Consider the following 18,661-nt stretch of genomic DNA (forward strand, 5'->3'; position numbering starts at 1 on the left):
CAAATTGGCCAACATAAGTGATGTGAAATTAAATTTGCTACAATATTTTTGATGCATAGTTTGCTAGCATGAAACAAGCGTTTAGACAACTCCCTCATTACATGACTGTTTAAAAGAATCCCTGTGATAAATCGGATGACCTACTTCGAGTTTGTTTTGAAGTGTTGAATGGGGCACAACACGCGGAGCGTTCTTCCAGTGGAAGCAGACGCTAAACCACATAAGGTTTCAATAACAAAATAATGAGAAACACCCACAAACAAATTGTCAAACGCCCCCCTCTCCTCCCTACCCGTATTGAAGCGCAAGCCGGCTGGTTTTACTTGATGCTCTTGCCGGTCTCTTGTCTCCAGCGCTATGCTCGCTATGCTACCCGTGGTCCAGAATAACAGCAGGTTGGGCCGCCTTCTTTCAACGTTCTACGTCACATTCAGCTTCCTAGTGAGCGAATTCAAATAGAATACAGCCCCATCTTCCCGCAACACTGACAAGGTCAGCGACCAAGGACCACATACCACATTTGGGGATAGACCGCGCCTATATTCGCAAAAGGTAATATGCGTTTCCTGAAAGTTATCCGTGATGGAATAATGCTTACGAAACTCTGAACAGCTGCCCGTGCGTTCACGATTATTATTTTTGTCCAACAATGATACGCTTTGCTTCGGCATTTAGAGAGATGCTTGGTCATCGTGACAACAATAGCCTACACCACTTAGGCTACATGCTTTATAAAACAAACAATAGGCTGGATTTTGAATTACATTATGTTTCAGCTTGAAATGTACATATATTGTGCGTAATCACGGAGTTAACCAAATGTGGCACCGACAGACATGTTAGTCGTTACTCTTATTACTCCCAATATTGTGCGAATGATGCTTATAGACTACATTAGCCTAGACAATTATGAATACTTTTTTATGTAGGCCCAGTGTAGACTATGATATGCATATTTGGCTGGTTCCATCCGGTTTCTATCAGCAGCACACGCTAACAGAGTATCTGACTACACGGATTAGGATCTACACGCGGGTATTGCATCATAGTTTGAGGCGTCACTGATCAGTAGGTCTACTGTACATCTCTCTTCTCATCCCGTGCGTCTCGATGCCTAATATAATGTAACCATTTTCCCACTGAGATGACACAGTTACCAAATCATACTAGTCTATTATTATCTAAGGATCTGATCTGAAGGTTTTTCGTAAGCAGGTTTGGGCCAAGCAGAGGATGTTTCACTCTCCGGGTCAGCTGGTGCGCTTTAAATATAACATCGGTCAGTCACATTTGGTCTGTCTTTTTTCCACCTTGACTTGATATAGCAGGAGATAAAAATGTTTTTTACAGAATTACCAGCGAAGTCTGCCTGGTTCTTGGGTAATGCAAGATGTAATGGGAAATTGGGCAATATATGGCTTGCATTGTAGAAAGAAATGTAGACAAATAACAATGGGCCATAGATTTGGCTATGTGCACATATTGATAATGAATTAATAATGCACTTCAGGGGCTTTCGCGTTCCTCCCCAGGTCATTACTTTGCTCTATGGTAGGCCTATTGAAGAAGTTCTGGTACTGGCGTAGGCTGGTTCTGCCTCTGGTACTGGACTACTTTCTTTGGGTTACTAAAGGAAGGGTAATATGTAGACATTTTAGACATGAGAAACCTTTGTAACATTGTTGTATTGTAACCTAGATAGGGGCCTCTCCACTTTATTGAGCCACCACTTCATAGTTGACCTGACAGATGGCTAGGAAACATTCAAATCCCAATAGAAATGGTGCATTCTACTGCGCTAGTCTATGTAGCTAAATAATACATGGATGGTTAGCTTCAAGCTTAGCTGACTCATCTCCACAACCCGTTGTCATCTGCCTCTTAGCCTCACCATCCATCTGGCTTCCCAACCCCTCTGAAGATAAATCAGTTTTATAGACGGCCATCTCACCGGGGAAATGGTTTCTCATCGTGACTAAAACAAGCAGTGACCAGCCAACCATCGTCAGCAGCCCGTAGGCCATATTTCACTGTTGTGATATGGGTAACATGACCTCTGACTCGATCCTAAATACTGGAAGGTTGTCATAGCCCTCAAGCCACATTCATTGTCCTCTGCTCTAATGTGTTTCACTGTTTTCATGTAAACTAAAGCAGTGTTCCCCCTGAGCATGTGGGTAGAAAATCAACCCTTAAAAGTTGCTGAGGTTTTAACACTTAGGTGTTACAATAATTCCCAAACAGGTTTGTGGTGTTGACATAGTATTTACAAAGCTGTTGTTATGATTATTGTTGTGTACACAATAGTGATGGGGGGGAAAAAATCGATGCAGTTACATTTAGCAATATTATTTCGGACAAATATATAGATATAATAATGATTTTCTAATCAGCATTAGCTAGTGCTTGTCGGCAGTACCTGTGCCAAAACTCTGGTATTGTTCATCCTTAAGCTTGTTCTCCATCTTCTTTTTAAATATTGAGCCAACATGTTTCCAGCACTTTTATTTCCATGACTAATCAAAACTCATTTTCTCATGCTCTCTCTTGTCTCTCTGCAGTAGATATAGTGAGAAACATGTTCCCATATGTTTGCAAATTTGGAACATCAAATTGCAATAAGATCTCAGTATGGAATCGCAATACATATAGAATTGTGAGAATCGCAATACATATCGTATAATCAGCTTAAATATCGTGATAATATCATGGCAATTTCCGGCCCTAGTATACAATCTATTATGCTGTTCCCGTGGTCCAGTTTTGGTGCTTTTGATGTTTAATAAGTGCTTGCACGATTCAATAGGAAACCATTTCCAGTGTCCTACACCACAGTATATTAGGCATAGAAATGCCTTAGATGTATACTGTGTAATATGTCAACTGGAGTCAGGTATGTATTAGGTTGCATACCTTCAGTAAGTCCCTAGCCTGGCACAAGAACCCTTGATCAACAACGTGGCTTAGGTGCTGTGTCCGTCCAGTGCTCCAGTCCCATGGTGCCGTCGTAGAAAACAGGGAGGGAAGTGGAGCTCAGACTCTAATCCCCTGTGAGTAGTTGAGCAGTCCTCTACAGCCGTAGCTTATCAAAAGAGGTTGTAAGAGACAGTTCATGTTCGGTCAGAGCCCAGTTTGTTTATTCTTTTTCTCCAGTTATGGATGTCCTGTTTGGCGTTTACGTAGCCTAACCCTTACTCGTGGTCCCCTTTGACCCCCTCTCAAACAAATACTTGGATCAAATGTCCATCAAATCAATGTAAGCTAATTAAAAAATGTTTGTTGTAGAAGAATTTAGAAGAATCATCTACACACCGTTATCAAACTACTAAAACTTTACACTTAAAATGTGTGGTGTAATATGTCATGTTTGCCCATACCATTACTTAGGCGTTGATGCTGCAGAACATATTGGCATGGATTAACAGGTTGGTTCTTGGCACTGGCAGCACTGGTTGTTGCTCCGGGGGCCATGACACTCTGCCTAGACAGAAATCACCACTTGTTTTAGCTCGCCCTGTGCGCCAGGAGGGCAGAGTTGGCACTTATAGACCAATGGAACGGTTCCAAAAGTTAACACCACCTACCTGGCACACTGGGTGAGCTAAATCCATCGCTGACTACAATCTGCTGACTACGCACAGGCACCGCTCAAGGCCTTCCATGGTAATTAAATGTACTTACTTAGCAGCTGAAGACATGTCTAATAAGTAGTCTAAGTGGGTGTGGTTAGCTGGTAGATGGTAGATTAGTCACCACCCATGCATTTGAACAGAATCAGCTCGGTAATGGGTTAAGAGAACCTGTAGTAAAAGGCATCCGGTAACACTTTACACCAAGTTGTTCTCATACCTGTGTAGTAACTTGGTATTTACTCTTGTAATGCCATTATATTAACAGGTCTATTGTTGCTCAAAATGTCTCCTTATAGCCCTAAATGTGGTAGATAGACTTATTGTCTGTTTTGCCATTACCAGTTGTTCATGTAAGACTACTTTCTGGGTGTGTTGCCATAGAAGTTAGAAAGCAGAAACTACAATAATAGGATATAAAACACCTATTGATTATTTTCATGGAAAGACCCCTGACTGCTGGGCAGGGTGTTTATTCTGGCTGTCAATGGCCCCATTGTCTCTCAGTAGTCTTTCTTCTATTGAGAAACCATGGAGGTTGTAGTTCCTGTTGCGTCTTTACTATACAGGTCTTCAAAGAGGCAACTGTATACTGGATCAGTGTTTCTGGTAGATTACTTTCCATCTTGATGAATGTTTATGTCAATGTTGAATCGATTTGTGTGAAGTGAGAGATGGCAGTTGTGGTTAATGATGAGCTAGTTGTACAGATACACGTTTGCTACATGTACATACATTGAAGGCAACAAGCACCTTCAACACCACCCTGGCTTACACTTTTGACATGCCAAGTCCTAGAATTAATGTATTGAGAGAATGAGAGTTCATTTGTTTCAACAGTTTGCTTTCGTGCGGTGCCTTTATCATGAAAACTGCAATATGCAACTTTTTGGGCCACTTGACCAAATTCACATAGAAATGTGCATTATAGGTCTGCCATTCCTTTTGGGCTCCCGAGTGGCGCAGTGGTATAAGACTATGTACTTCAGTGCAGGAGGCATCACTGCAGTACTGGGTTCGAATCCAGGCAGCATCAAATCTGTCCATATATATATATATTTTTTTAACCTTTATTCAACTAGGTAAGTCAGTTAAGAACAAATCCTTATTAACAATGACGACCTACCGGGGAACGGTGGGTTAACTACCTTGTTCAGGAGCAGAATGACAGATTTTTACCTTGTCAGCTTGGGGATTCAATCCAGCAACCTTTTGTTTACTGGCCCAACGCTCAAACCACCTGCCGCCCCAATAAGCCAACAGGTATGGAAAGCATGTTGTATAGGAACATGTTTTGACTGGGGCGAGGGCGGGGGATGGGCACCTGCAGTATGGCCTGACATATGGCAATGGTCAAGGAAAATTGCTTCTGAAAGACAACACAGAGTTGTGTAGAGCACTGCAATCGGGAACATTTCAGAAGGATAAAGTTAATATTCAGTTAAGAGTAATTAACACATTACTTGCATTACTTACATGCATATTTATTACTTTTATCTTTATTGTATACACATGATTTCCAGTGTTCTATTTGTGACACTCATTTGTGTCACAGGTTGATGGTCGCTAGACTCCTCACTGTATATTATGTATTAAAACTCATCTGTTGATAGTGAAGGACGTCAGACTGGAGGCACACTGATATTGTATTGATGACCTTGTGAGCTTTGTGTGAATTCATCACCCAGTGTCTGGTGGAAAGCAGACACTTACTGTCTTCTGTTGTGACTTTGTACAAGACTCTCTGGCTGTTGTTTAGAGAACATTGGTGCTGTGAGGTAAAATAAAAAGGGGGGGGGAATATGTTTAATTGTCACATACAGTGAAATGTGTTGCTTTCACAGGGTCAGCAGTAGTAGTACGGCGCCCCTGGAGCAAATTAGGGTTAAGTGCCTTGCTCAAGGTCACATCGACAGGTTTTTACACCTTTGTCAGCTCAGGTATTCGAACCAGCGACATTAAGAGAAGGCGGATTAGACATTTCTCTTGGCTTCTGCTCTGGAGATGTTCTCCCTGAATTCTTATAATCAATCGACATGATTTTGATAGATGGGATCAATAACGGCTCTCCATTCTGTTCACCTGGAAAGTCCCTTTTACAAGCACTCATCTTCTCCCTCTCAATTGATTTGCTCTCCACCTCTTCCTCATGTCTTCCTCTCCCACAGGCTATTCAGACCTACTTAACCAGGTAGTGTATGATGCTAATGAAAACACTTGGCTCATATCTTCTTGTCAGTTTCATCCAAGGTGACACAAGATTCCCTGAGGACTAGACTGTCACAGGAGTGGCCTGTGCCTGCCCGAAGGCCTGTGGATACACAAACCAGATGACAGCATGGTGACGCTAGTGACCTCGCAATGCCTGAATGCCATTCATACCTCTGAGCAAGGGCCCAACAAGAAACTTCTATTACTGCCTGTTTTACATTTAGGCAGAAGTCAAATGCAGTTACTAGATATGATATATTGTTCTACTTCACCTCTATGACCGTGGCAATTGGCGTAGCTGCTATTTATAAAACCTCAATTATAACACGTCAATGAAAAATAAAGTGTGATTATCCCGTAATTTGCAAAGCTCAAAACCGCAACCAGCCTCAGAGTGGTTCTATATTTACTCAAATCGTTCTGTCAACGTGGTGCCAAGATAACTCTGAGTAGGTTACCTTTTTCATTTTCGCTCTGCACACTCTATGCCACATAATCCTGTTGGGTGTACCAAGAGACACAAAGCCACCAATCCTGATCATCATGTGGCTCATGGGCAGTCAGTCGTGTTGCTGCAGGTGGCACATTGTGTCCGTTAACTCAGTTACACGCCTTCTCTGTTTCAGGCTCCATGGTTACTCAACGTAGCTTACCTGAAACAGAACACAGCCAGGCTCAGAAGTTGTACCCCTTAGTCAGCACAGGTCTAGGATCAGTTTACCTTGGCCATGGATGTCTGAGGGAAGACTTTAGGCAGCCTGTCAAGCTATCCCTCAGGTTCGACCTTGGAGGAAAATGCAGACCTACCAGCTTGACAAACTGCCAAACCAAAGACACACACACACTATTGTGTTACATGCTCTGATCAGCTTGTCATTGAGATAATTCAATTAGAGGAATGCTGTTATAGTGGTTGGCTGCCTGCCTCTGCATTCTATTTCTAAGGCTCCATTGTCCATTTAACCTTCCCTGACGTTTAAGGTAACAGGATAGTTTCGAGCACAGGTAGACCTAAGGTAGGCACACTGTTTGCTCAGTTCAACAACGGGCAAGGACAGGCATCTGAAGTGCCTTGTGATTGGCTTAGACGGGACACATCCCTCTGGCTGGGCGGGACTGTGGTTGGTTGTCTCTGGCTGTGAAAGCATCTGCCCATCCCTCTGTGTCAGCTGATATTCTGAGACACCAAACAGAGGAAAGACACATTACAGAGGACACATGATGACATCATGGGGAGAGGGGAGAAACTACTGTGGCGCACAAAGAATGAATAAACTTCTCTTGAAAAACACAAGTAGGCTCATGTAAGTCAAATAGCCTAAACAAACTTGTTTTGTTTACTCACAGAAAGTTTTTTTGTGCGACTGTTATCATCGCTTACACGGTGTGTTTTGGTATTTTCACTATACTATTCAGACTTATAAACCTAAGCAGCTTATGAGTCCTGAGACCCCGTTATGCTTTGTCGTCACGTTCAATCAACCAACCCCACTATCAACCCCGGCCAATCATCAGATTAGACTTTATTACCATATGGATGTTTTGAAAAATAGATCATCTCTGAGTTGAATTAAAAGAGCAACACGTGGGTATATGCACAGGGGATTATATATCTGAGTGATTAGCAACATTTTTAGCTTAAGTTAGAAATGTAAAAAAATATTGTTAGTCAAACACCTGAAAAGAGTGACGTGAAGATGCCCGGAACGCCTGTAGGAATACCCTTTCTCTACCACTTCACCCTCCGTTAAGCCCACATTATACAGGTCACAAATACTCATGGTGCCTGTTCAATAACAACTGTGTTTACATAGTCGTGATGAAACAACATCTTTATTTAGAAAAGCTGGGCTGGAGATATTCCTTACCTAAACAATGTTGTGTTTGTGTGTGTGTGTCAGAAGTCTTGTAGCGTCGTGTCGTGTCGTGTCGTGTAGTAGTTATAAACCAGCTGATAAAATCTCGAAATTCTACTACTATCAGTTTTAGCATAAGATTTAAATAGGCTTTCTAACGTCTTTATAGTGACTTTGAGTCACTGTCTTCATTCACGTTTTCCTTTTTTCTTCTGAAAGGTCAGCCAATCACAGCACATGGCGACTAGTATTGCTAATTGCCTGCCGTTGACAGCTGAGATGGGGCTGAATATGAATAAGGCTCCACAGCAGTGCAATCTGATCTGGCCACGACTTGATGAGAGACAGAGACTGATATAATTTATTGATGCCACTGCACCATGTTGTTGTCATGGAGCCCGTTTTACAGCCACTCTTGAGATTGAAATGGTAGGTTCTAGTTTTAGTGCTTTTGTCCCCTTCTGGTATGGTTGGAACTTCAACCACTTTCCTCAACTCTTTACCTTGGATAGAGTTAGTGTGCTATGGGTCGCCTTTTGAGCTATGGGTCTACCTTCATGCTTCTAACCCACCTAATCAAAGCCATGCCATGCCCCTGTTAAGCTGTATCGTCTCTAGAGTATGGCTGAGCATGTTTTACTAAACTAATAATCCCATTTGAATAAGCTTTTACTTGTGATGTTGAAATGCCTCCATAAGCCAGTGGTTGGTTGTGTTATGTCAACGTATGTGAGATCAGAAAAAAAATGGAATGTTAATTAAGCTCGTTGGATCACGGAGGCACATATTAATATCACTCATCAGTTGTTGTAGATTGTGTGTCTGGAACTAAGCAGCTGCCTCTTACCCATGATATCTCTTGAACAATTGAGAAAGTGTGTATGTGTGGTGTATGTGTGTATATACGATCAGAGACATGTTTGCTTTGTCAATAAAGACACGTGATCTTGGTCACTGCTGCCCGTACACCACTCCCCTGTCACTCCACTCTCCACCCATTCTGGTTTCCATTACTCCCATTACCTTCCTGAAATGTGAGGGCAGAATGGGGGGTGGGGGTGGAGGGGGCTACCCTCAAGGTGAAAAGTGGGTGGGGCAAGAGCTGATCTGGTTTCAGGTAGAAACTCAACCTTGTGACAAGGGTGATTAACTCTGTCAGTGTGCTCACGTGCATTCTGGAGCTGAGATCTGGTCTTATGACCCAGAGTCAAGAGTTTAAATGACAAAAGGGACATGGCCTCAACCTGTGGGAAACTGATTTTCAGTAGGGCGCACACTTAAAACATGCCATTGTCAATGTGGTATTGGTGTTAGCTACAGTTGTCTCCAAACAACCTTTAACCTCTGAATATTGTGCCTAATGGTCCACATATGTGGGAGAGAATAGTCCAAAAGTAGTACACATATGAGAGTTTTTTTTATTATACATTTATATAACTTACATTTTTTATTAGTTTTTCAAGCCTAAGTTTACAATACAGACATTAATCTTAGAGGGAGTGGAGTCATTATCATCATTATTGTCCAGCTCCCCTACCCAGAGAGCTTTTCAACGGTTTCTCTCACTGTTCCTCTTCATATTTCCTCTGTACTGACACTCTCTATCCTCTTCCTCTTAATATTTCCCCTGTACTGACTCTCTCTATCCTCTTCATATTTCCCCTGTACTGACTCTCTCTATCCTCTTCCTCTTCATATTTCCCCTGTACCAACCCTCTCTTTCCTCTTTTCCCCTTCATCATTCCCCTGTACTGACTCTCTCTATCCTCTTCCTCTTCATATTTCCCCTGTACCGACCCTCTCTTTCCTCTGCCTCTTCATATTTCCCCTGTACCGACCCTCTCTTTCCTCTGCCTCTTCATATTTCCCCTTTTCTGACTCTCTCTATCCTCTTCCTCTTCATATTTCCCCTGTACCGACCCTCTCTTTCCTCTGCCTCTTCATATTTCCCCTTTACTGACCCTCTTATTCCCCTTCATATTTCCCCTGTACCGACCCTCTCTTTCCTCTGCCTCTTCATATTTCCCCTTTACTGACCCTCTCATTCCTCTTCATATTTCCCCTGTACCGACTCTCTCTTTCCTCTCCATATTTCCCCTTTACTGACCCTCTCATTCCTCTTCATATTTCCCCTTTACTGACCCTCTCTTTCCTCTTCATATTTCCCCTTTACTGACCCTCTCATTCCTCTTCATATTTCCCCTTTACTGACCCTCTCTTTCCTCTTCATATTTCCCCTTTACTGACCCTCTCATTCCTCTTCATATTTCCCCTTTACTGACCCTCTCATTCCTCTTCATATTTCCCCTGTACCGACCCTCTCTTTTCCCTCCATATTTCCCCTGTACTGACCCTCTCATTCCTCTTCATATTTCCCCTGTACCGACCCTCTCTTTCCTCTGCCTCTTCATATTTCCCCTTTACTGACCCTCTCATTCCTCTTCATATATCCCCTGTCCTGACCCCTGTTCTGCCTCTTTCCCCCTCCAGTAAACAGTGAGCGCTGAGAGCCAGCTGGGTCAGAGATGCCACCCCCTGCCGCAGGCCCCCCAGCAGTGACCCCTCCGGACGGGGGCTGGGGCTGGGCCGTGGTCCTGGGATCCTTCATCTCCATCGGCTTCTCCTACGCCTTCCCCAAGGCCATCACCGTCTACTTCAAGGACATACAGAAGATCTTTGATTGCTCCTACAGCCAGATAGCATGGATCTCCTCCATCATGCTGGCCGTCATGTACGCAGGCGGTAAGACCAATACATTAAGTTGGTGTCCAGGTAGTCTCTTGTTGAAGTCGTCTGTCTGATTTGTTAAGGTTGGGGTTCTGTATAAGTAGTGCCCTGAGTTTATCTTCACCATGTGACCTGTCCAGGGAAAACTCATGCCCTAAGTATGGGGCAAGGTACCTGTACTGATCTGATTGTGTGTGTCCTATGAGAACCTATGGCCATCTTTAAATTGACATTCAAGAGGAAAATATGGTTTCTGTGACTAGTCATCAGCATATTGTAGTAGTCATGCATCACATTGTCTCCTTCTCAGCATGACTTTACCCCTCACTAGGTTACCCGGTAGGCACCTTGCTTGGCAGTGCCACGCTGGCCATCTGTTAGCTGATGCCATCCTATCCCGTCATTTCTAATTGTTGCTGTCAACAGGGTTTGTTGTATCCTATGCCGTTGTTGTGATGACGGTGACAGTGATGGCCAATTGGCCATAGAGAGCCAAGGACACCCAATACCATCCTCTATATGTGACAAGAAGAAGGTACTTGTCCCTCGTTAAAATGTTTAGTGTAATTCATTCATATTGATCTCTGAGCAAAAGGGGAGAACAGAGCTTCATCAGCTATTCATTAAACACCTGCTCTCTTGTCCTATGTGTTTGCACCAGCTGTAGGCCGATAAAGCAATTGTCCTTTTAGTGTTTAATGCATTCTTCATCTCTACAAGCAACGGACAGCCCAGTGCGGTATATGCTGTTCTCTGGAATAACATGGCGGAAAAACAATCACGCATCACCAAATATTTACCCCAATCAGAGAGCTGCTTATTGAGGGTGTTTGTCCTCTTGGAAGAGGAAGGAGACTTGTGGCTCTTTTACAACGCACCTGTTGTTTTCACATCGCCTGCCGTCTGTGCTGTTGACGCAACTGCCACCTCAACCACGTGTTCAGAGGTCAGACACATACTGAATTCTCCAGGGCAGTCATCAGGCAGACTCTCTAACTGATAAGATAGCAGTGCCACTTATGATGCTGATTGGATGTCAATCACAGAGCAAACAAACTGGAAATGCTTGCCATATCCTCAAACATCAGGATAAGCCAATGTGTGGCTCTTGCTGATTTCAAACAACAGCAGCCAACCTATTTTTATGATGTACGGCCACACACACATATTAGATAAGACCACAAATGCACAACAACTGTAAGTGAAGGCAACTATTTCATATCTTCCTGGATGTTGTGTGTCTCCATAACCCAGGGTGTAACACAGACACTGAGATGAATGATTAGTAATGATGTTGATGGGTGCAGAAAAGAGCACAAAGGGAATTATTGTGACATATTGCACTCTATTACATCAGCTATATGTAAGCCTAATGCAGATCTCCCGTCCCTCCTCCCTTCTAGCCTGGCCGAGTGTCGCTCTGCAGTGACGTGCTAAAATGGAGGCTGTGTGTGTGTGTCAGCGTTGGATCAATGTCACTAATCCACACAGAGAGAGGGACAGTTGACCTTGGCTAGGCTAGGCAGCATGGCTACGTACAGTACCATCCTCTGTTGACGGTCAGCACAGCAGAGCTCTCTCACTGCCAAGCAGATTAACTGAACTGTCCAGAAATACGGCTAGCTAAGCTGTGTTATTAGTCGATCAACCACTTATAGAATTCATGTTTGCGTCCTTGCATAACTGCTCTGGAAAACAACTCTATGTTTTATATATCAGCGCTTTATTCCGTAATGAGAGTGACATTAATAGTATGATGTGATGGATTGCAAACATCAGTTTCCTGCATAGTCAGCTGTCTTGACAGTTTATCAACCTTTTCTTTTCCAACCTCACAAATCAGGGAGCGGTCGGCAAATTTGTTACACAAACTTCCATCTTTCTGCTGTCAAACTAGCTTTTAGGTCCTGTGAAATAAATCACAGCTGGAAGGGTAAATGACAGGTGTACCCATCCTCTTGTAGGTATTCGTTTCCATGATTGAGCCCATATTTTGCCTCAAGTCTGGACACAAGCAACCTTAAGTTATGGTATCTGATCATGCTTCATTAAAATGTTTTATAATTGAGCCCAATCATATTGGTAGGGTCTGAGATACAGTATGTTCAAATATAGCGTGTTCTATGTCAATAGTAGTCTAATTTATTGTCCTTATAGTTACTGTCAAAACAAACTCCCAATTTCCTTTTGGTAACCTGGAAAGTGTGTCCAGCTATTGCAGCAATTAAACTTCACTTATGAATTCCTTTTTAAAAGGAGCTAATATGAAACCTCAAGGGCTCCCTCCACTTGGCCTATCCAGGTTTCACCACCAGACTCAGGAGAATACTGACAAGTGCTCTGTATGCAAACGAGGAGGGCTCCTCTCCTCAAGGTCGGAAAAAGATTCACGCAGAGCAAATGAAGTCAGGCGACTTCTTCCCCAACCTGATTTTTAAATAGCACCACTCCCCGAGTCCGACACAGATACGACACATTCTGCTCGCTAATGGGGGCATTATTTTTTTTTTAAAGGGAAAAAACCTTTCATTACTCTTATCGTTTCTTATTTAATTTACTCGTCCTTTTGTTTAACGTCTGTCATGAAAGGGGACATTGTGACATGCCATAGAATCGGAGTCATTCCTCACCCTATCAGGTAATGGAGACCAGAGGTTCAAACATAACAGGACTTTAGAAATACAAAGGACAAAGTTTCCCCCAACAACAACTTTTAGAAATTTGACAAGGACACAATTTAAAAGGAACTGTTTGGACCAGTCAGTTTGATGTACTATCAATGACCATAGAGAGAGTTGAATGACGGGTTGACCCACTAAAACCAACATCTGCTAAGATTCCCTCGCTGCCAGTTGTCTTGTGTTGTATGGCCCCTAAGAAGAAGTTGTGTGGCAAGCCCTTATTGAAGGTAACAAGGAAATGGAAAGTGCAGTGTGGCATAGTAGCGTGATGCTGGTCTGCCCCACTCAATTCAACTGCGTGTGTACTACCAATATCAAGTGCTTACCTGTTACTCATGGAAAACTGAATGAAAAAGAAATGGGGCTCAGGGACAAATGGGCCATGGAGCCAAGGTCTTCTGATCACTTCAAGGTGTATGTGTGTCATAGTTCCTGATTCCCCCCCCACCCCTCTCTTTAGATACGAAAACATTACATTGCAGTGCACTTTCAGAAAATACATCTGGTAATGCTTTAATGCAGTGTAACCAGACCAATTCAGAGGAGTCCATTTACGTTAACCAGTGTTCTCTCACTGTTACATCTGAAACCTATCTATGCCCATACAGTGTGTATTCATACAGTCAGTGTCTATTATCCACTTCATAAGATAACTGGTTGCCACATTGGGTCTCTGTTTCACATTAGCATGGCAGCTGTGCCTTGAAAGCTTATGAAATAGAGAGAACCATTGCGTGTCCAACCAGAGCTCAGTTCATTGTCTTCACTCAGCGTGTCGATGATGCTTGACGGGCCTGATCGATTCTGACTCATTCTGTTTGACTAACGCTCTATTAGTTTGGCCCTCAGCTCTCAGTGCAGCCTGTCCAAGGCTGACAGGCACCCATTGGTTAATTGTCTAGGTGCTGAGTTATGTCCAAGACGTCACCTGCACTCTGTGTCATTGGTCTTGTTGGTCCAACAGTACATGTATTGCTTGTCGTGATGGGATCTTTGATACATATGTAGCTAAGCTGGAAAAGAACAGATGTTTTGTCAACGTGCTCTGTACTTATTGGCAATAAGGCAATTTTTTTCAGTTTGACTACTAAGATAATGCTGTGTTATACCCATGCCTGTTTGTTACTGATCTCTCAATGCAGACCTCATCCCCTTAAGAATGCATGCAGAACACACAACACGATGTTGTACATTGTTTACCAGTATCAACAAGGTCTTGTTACAGTACTTCTATTTCCAGAGCTGGGAAGTTTCACGCTGTCTTTCAACGCTAACAAGCTTAAACCGTTAAGTAATCACTACATGATTACCCAAGTCTATTGCAGGCTGAATGTATGGGTTGGATGAAAGACCATGTTTTTAGTATCTCATTTGTTTCTCTTCCAGGTCCCATGAGCAGTGTACTGGTAAACACATATGGCTGCAGACCTGTCATGATCATGGGGGGAGTACTGTCTTCTATCGGGTTGATATCCGCTTCCTTCTGCAACAGCGTGGTGGAGCTTTATGTTTGCATCGGTCTTATAGGAGGTAATTCCGATGAAATCCATTTTCAACTCATTCGGAGTTATTTGATTATAGTGTCAAACTCCTTAAGTGACTGGATGAAAATAAGCCTACAACTGATTTGGAGTTTCCCATTCTGTCTTTCACAAAGGTCATAGTAAAAGACTATAGATACATTACAAGAGTACAGTTAAGCTTGATTTGTCAAATCATTTAATGACCACAGTCTGGCTACTTGAAGAAAATGTATATTATTCTGAATGTGTTTTTATCAGATAATTATCTTGTTAGAAATGTATGATCTTTTTAACTCTAAATCATATTATTCCTCTCTCCTCACAAAGGCCTGGGCCTAGCCTTTAACCTTCAGCCAGCCCTGACTATGATTGGCAAGTACTTCTATAAGAAGCGTCCCATCGCTAACGGAATAGCCATGGCCGGTAGCCCAGTGTTCCTGAGCAGCCTAGCCCCTTTCAACCAGTACCTGTTCAACTCCTTCGGCTGGAGGGGCAGCTTCCTCATCCTGGGGGGCATACTGCTCAATTGCTGTGTGGCTGGCGCCCTGATGAGGCCCCTGGGGCCACCACTGGGCAAAATCAAGAAGGACGAGGAGTTGGTCGTTGCCAAAACTGCCACCAAGAAGAAGGAGACGACCACTTGTTTGGGGACTGTCAACAAGTTCATTGACCTGTCGCTTTTCAAGCACCGCGGTTTCCTCATCTACCTGTCGGGCAACGTCATCATGTTCTTGGGTTTTTTCTCGCCAATCGTCTTCCTGACGGCCTATGCCAAGGACATAGGCGTGGACGAGTACTCGGCCGCCTTCCTGCTCTCCATCCTGGCCTTCGTGGACATGTTTGCCCGGCCCTCCATGGGGCTCCTGGCCAACTCCAAGTGGATCCGGCCCAGAATCCAGTACTTCTTCAGCTTCGCCGTGCTCTACAACGGGGTGTGCCACATCCTCTGCCCCCTGGTGGAGAGCTACACAGGCCTGGTGGTGTACGCCGTGTTCTTTGGCTTTGCCTTCGGCATGGTCAGCTCGGTGCTGTTTGAGACGCTGATGGACCTGGTGGGGGCTCAGAGGTTCTCCAGCGCTGTGGGGCTCACCACCATTGTGGAGTGCTGCCCTGTCCTCATTGGTCCACCTCTGGCAGGTATGTCACTGATCTCTCAACTCATTACTACTTAATTCAGTTGTGAGACATTGTTTACTTTTTAAGCAGTTGATATGCCAAAGGAATAAATTAAAGTCACCCAATTATTGTTTTATGGAGGGCTATTGCTTAGTAGTCATTCACTTGGTTTGATCTTGATTATAGAGTTTGCTGATTTATAGTGGAAAAGCCATACTACGTTTTGGCATTCTTATAATATGTGCTTATTTGTCTAATTACAATAACAACAAATGGAAAGTTCATTCTGTGATTATTGGTCCTTTACAAAATGCTTCATTTATTTGACATAATGTCCTCATTAAAGATCAGTAGACATGAAGAACCTGATAAAGGCATATTTGGAAATGCAGAACATAACAATATGACAGACCTTCATCACTCAATAAAACATTAAAAAACATTTACAAAAATGTAATAACATTGACCCTTTCTATGCTCTTATTTACAGGTAAACTGGTGGACATCACCAAAAACTACAAGTACATGTATTTCTGCTGTGGGGCTGTGGTGATCATGGCCAGCATTTGGCTGTTCATCGGCAACTTCATCAACTACAGACTCCTGGCCAAGGAGCGCAAGCAGGAGGAGATGTACAAACGGACTGAAACCGAGGACCCTGACCGGGACCAGGACCAAAAGGAGACAGACGGGGACGCCCAGGCCTTGGAGGACATGGTAGACCCCAAAGATGAGGACGCCATGCAGAGGGAGACCAACATCTAGAGCCCCTCCCTACTGCCAACCACACCCCCCTCCACCACCACCTTCACGTCCCCCTCTGCCACTATCAAACTGCAGACTGAGCCCAATGGGGTGCCTCCTGGTCTTTCACTCTCCAGGGTACTGCTCGGGGGCCTCCCCGCAGGGGCCCCTTTGTTTCAGAGACACTCAAACTGCCAAAGTAACAACGACAACCATGTCGTGGGATACTGCGAGGCGTATTGCTGGAGGAAGGGGTGACTGCCCTGACTACTACTCAGACATCAGACTAGCCGGAGATAATGGTGTAAGATACTGAACGCATGTTAGGAGGCCACAAGGCTTGGAATATGAGAAAGAAGCTTTTGTCGCGTATCTAGGAATCTGTGCAACCTGTTGACAGAAATCTAGTACTGCTCATGTATTTAGTCTGTGACACTAAACCTACCACACCAGCAACCCAATTCAACTGTTCTGATTGAAATCAATACAGATTAATATCCCAGCTTCCTATGCTGGGAGCTGACATGCGAGGACACATAATGTCTGTTATTACCAGGGTTATGGTGAGAGACAGATATCGTTGCAACACAGGAACAGAGATGAGTTCATGGTTTGGTGGCTCCAGTGACCATGTGTTATACTGTCCTTTAGCACACGGTGTCCGTTGTGTTCGTTAGCTAAACCTGCACAACTGCCAAGCTTCTAATCTAACGATAACACACCCGCTGTTTTATTCACTATTGCATATTGCACATGGAGTCCGTATACGCTGCACTACTTCTAAACTGGCCATGTTTAGGCCTCATCCAAAACAACAATGAAACAAATGCAATTTAATCATATTTAATGAGGTTGAATGTAAATTAGTTTTATTGGCTGTATTTTCAATGGCCTTATTAAGAATACTTGATATTCACAATCAAAATCATCTAGAAATGTGCATATTGCTGGTTTATACCAAATAAAGAATCCATGAGCAATATAACCTATTCCTAGCCATTGTTTTGATGTACGTATAAACAGGGATATTCATTTGTGTAGTCAATGGTCATTTCTGGGAGTAGCTGTTTAACTTTCCCCAATGATACATTGCCTTATGTAAAGAATGCATCTAAGTTGTGTCATATATACAGTACCAGTCAAAAGCTACTCATTCAAGTGTTTTTCGTTATTTTTACTATTTTCTACATTGTAGAATAAGAGTGAAGACATCAAAACGATGAAATAACACATATGGAATAATGTAGTAACCAAAAGAAGGTTAAGCAAATCAAAAATATATATATTTGAGATTCTTCAAAGTAGCCACCCTTTGCCTTGATGACAGGTTTGCACACTCTTGGCATTCCCTCAACCAGCTTCACCTGGAATGCTTTTCAAACAGTCTTGAAGGAGTTCCCACATATGCTGACCACTTATTGGCTGCTTTTCCTTCACTCTACTGTCCGACTCATCCCAAACCATCTCAATTGGGTTGAGGTCAGGTGATTGTGGAGGCCAGGTCATCTAATGCAGATGACCTCTCCTTCTTGGTCAAATAGCCAGCCATAACACCGCCTGGAGGTGTGCTGGGTCATTGTCCTTTTGAAAAACAAATGATTCCCACTAAGTGCAAACTAGATGGGTTGGAGTATCGCTGCAGAATTCTGTGGTAGCCATGCTGGTTAAGTGTGCCTTGAACTCTAAATAAATAATTGACAGTGTCACCAGCAAAGCCTACTCTGCATCTCACAAAGACACTGTGGTTGGAAAGAAAACATCTCAAAATTGGACTCATCAGACCAAAGTACAGATTTCAACTGGTCTGATGTCCATTGCTTGTGTTTCTTGGCCCAAGCAAGTCTCTTCTTCTTATTGGTGTCCTTTAGTAGTGGTTTCTTTGGAGCATTTCGGCCTGATTCACGCAGTCTCCTCTGAACAGTTAATGTTGAGATGTGTCTGTTACTTGAACTCTGTGAAGCATTTATTTGGGCTGCAATTTCTGAGGCTGGTAACTCCAATCAACTTATCCTCTGCAGCAGAGGTAACTCTGCGTCTTCCTTTCCTGTTGTGGTCCTCATGAGAGACAGTTTCATCATAGCGCTTGATGGTTTTTGCGACTGCACTTGAAGAAACGTTCAAAGTTCTTGAAATTTTCTGAATTGACTGACCTTCATGTCTTAAAATAATGATGG

At 43.3% G+C, this 18,661-nt stretch overlaps 1 protein-coding gene across 2 annotated transcripts; it reads left to right on the forward strand.

Moving 5' to 3' along the window:
* The first annotated feature begins 344 nt into the window (after positions 1 to 344).
* Positions 345 to 17,724, forward strand: LOC112216978 (monocarboxylate transporter 2-like). Of its 2 annotated transcripts, none has more exons than XM_024377158.2 (5): positions 345 to 552; positions 10,187 to 10,438; positions 14,491 to 14,634; positions 14,955 to 15,764; positions 16,234 to 17,723. In XM_024377158.2, the coding sequence occupies exons 2-5, from the start codon at positions 10,222 to 10,224 to the stop codon at positions 16,506 to 16,508; spliced, it is 1,446 nt and encodes a 481-aa protein (XP_024232926.2). In that variant the 5' UTR covers positions 345 to 552; positions 10,187 to 10,221; the 3' UTR covers positions 16,509 to 17,723. The 2 variants fall into 2 exon arrangements, with proteins under 2 accessions (XP_024232926.2, XP_042156264.1); XM_042300330.1 differs by lacking the exon at positions 345 to 552 and adding an exon at positions 8,105 to 8,125 and having other exon boundaries at positions 16,234 to 17,724.
* Positions 17,725 to 18,661: the final 937 nt, after the last annotated feature.

Source organism: Oncorhynchus tshawytscha, linkage group LG17 (assembly GCF_018296145.1).
Source record: "Oncorhynchus tshawytscha isolate Ot180627B linkage group LG17, Otsh_v2.0, whole genome shotgun sequence".
In the NCBI taxonomy this organism is placed as follows: Eukaryota; Metazoa; Chordata; class Actinopteri; order Salmoniformes; family Salmonidae; genus Oncorhynchus; species Oncorhynchus tshawytscha.

What these genes read in the sequence shown, in the direction of transcription:
- LOC112216978 (XM_024377158.2), top strand. Translation starts at nt 10,222, where the DNA reads ATGCCACCCCCTGCCGCAGGCCCCCCAGCAGTGACCCCTCCGGACGGG. An exon ending in GGCCGTCATGTACGCAGGCG is followed by an intron (nt 10,439 to 14,490) that starts GTAAGACCAATA and finishes TTTCTCTTCCAG; the next exon opens with GTCCCATGAGCAGTGTACTG. An exon ending in CATTGGTCCACCTCTGGCAG is followed by an intron (nt 15,765 to 16,233) that starts GTATGTCACTGA and finishes TCTTATTTACAG; the next exon opens with GTAAACTGGTGGACATCACC.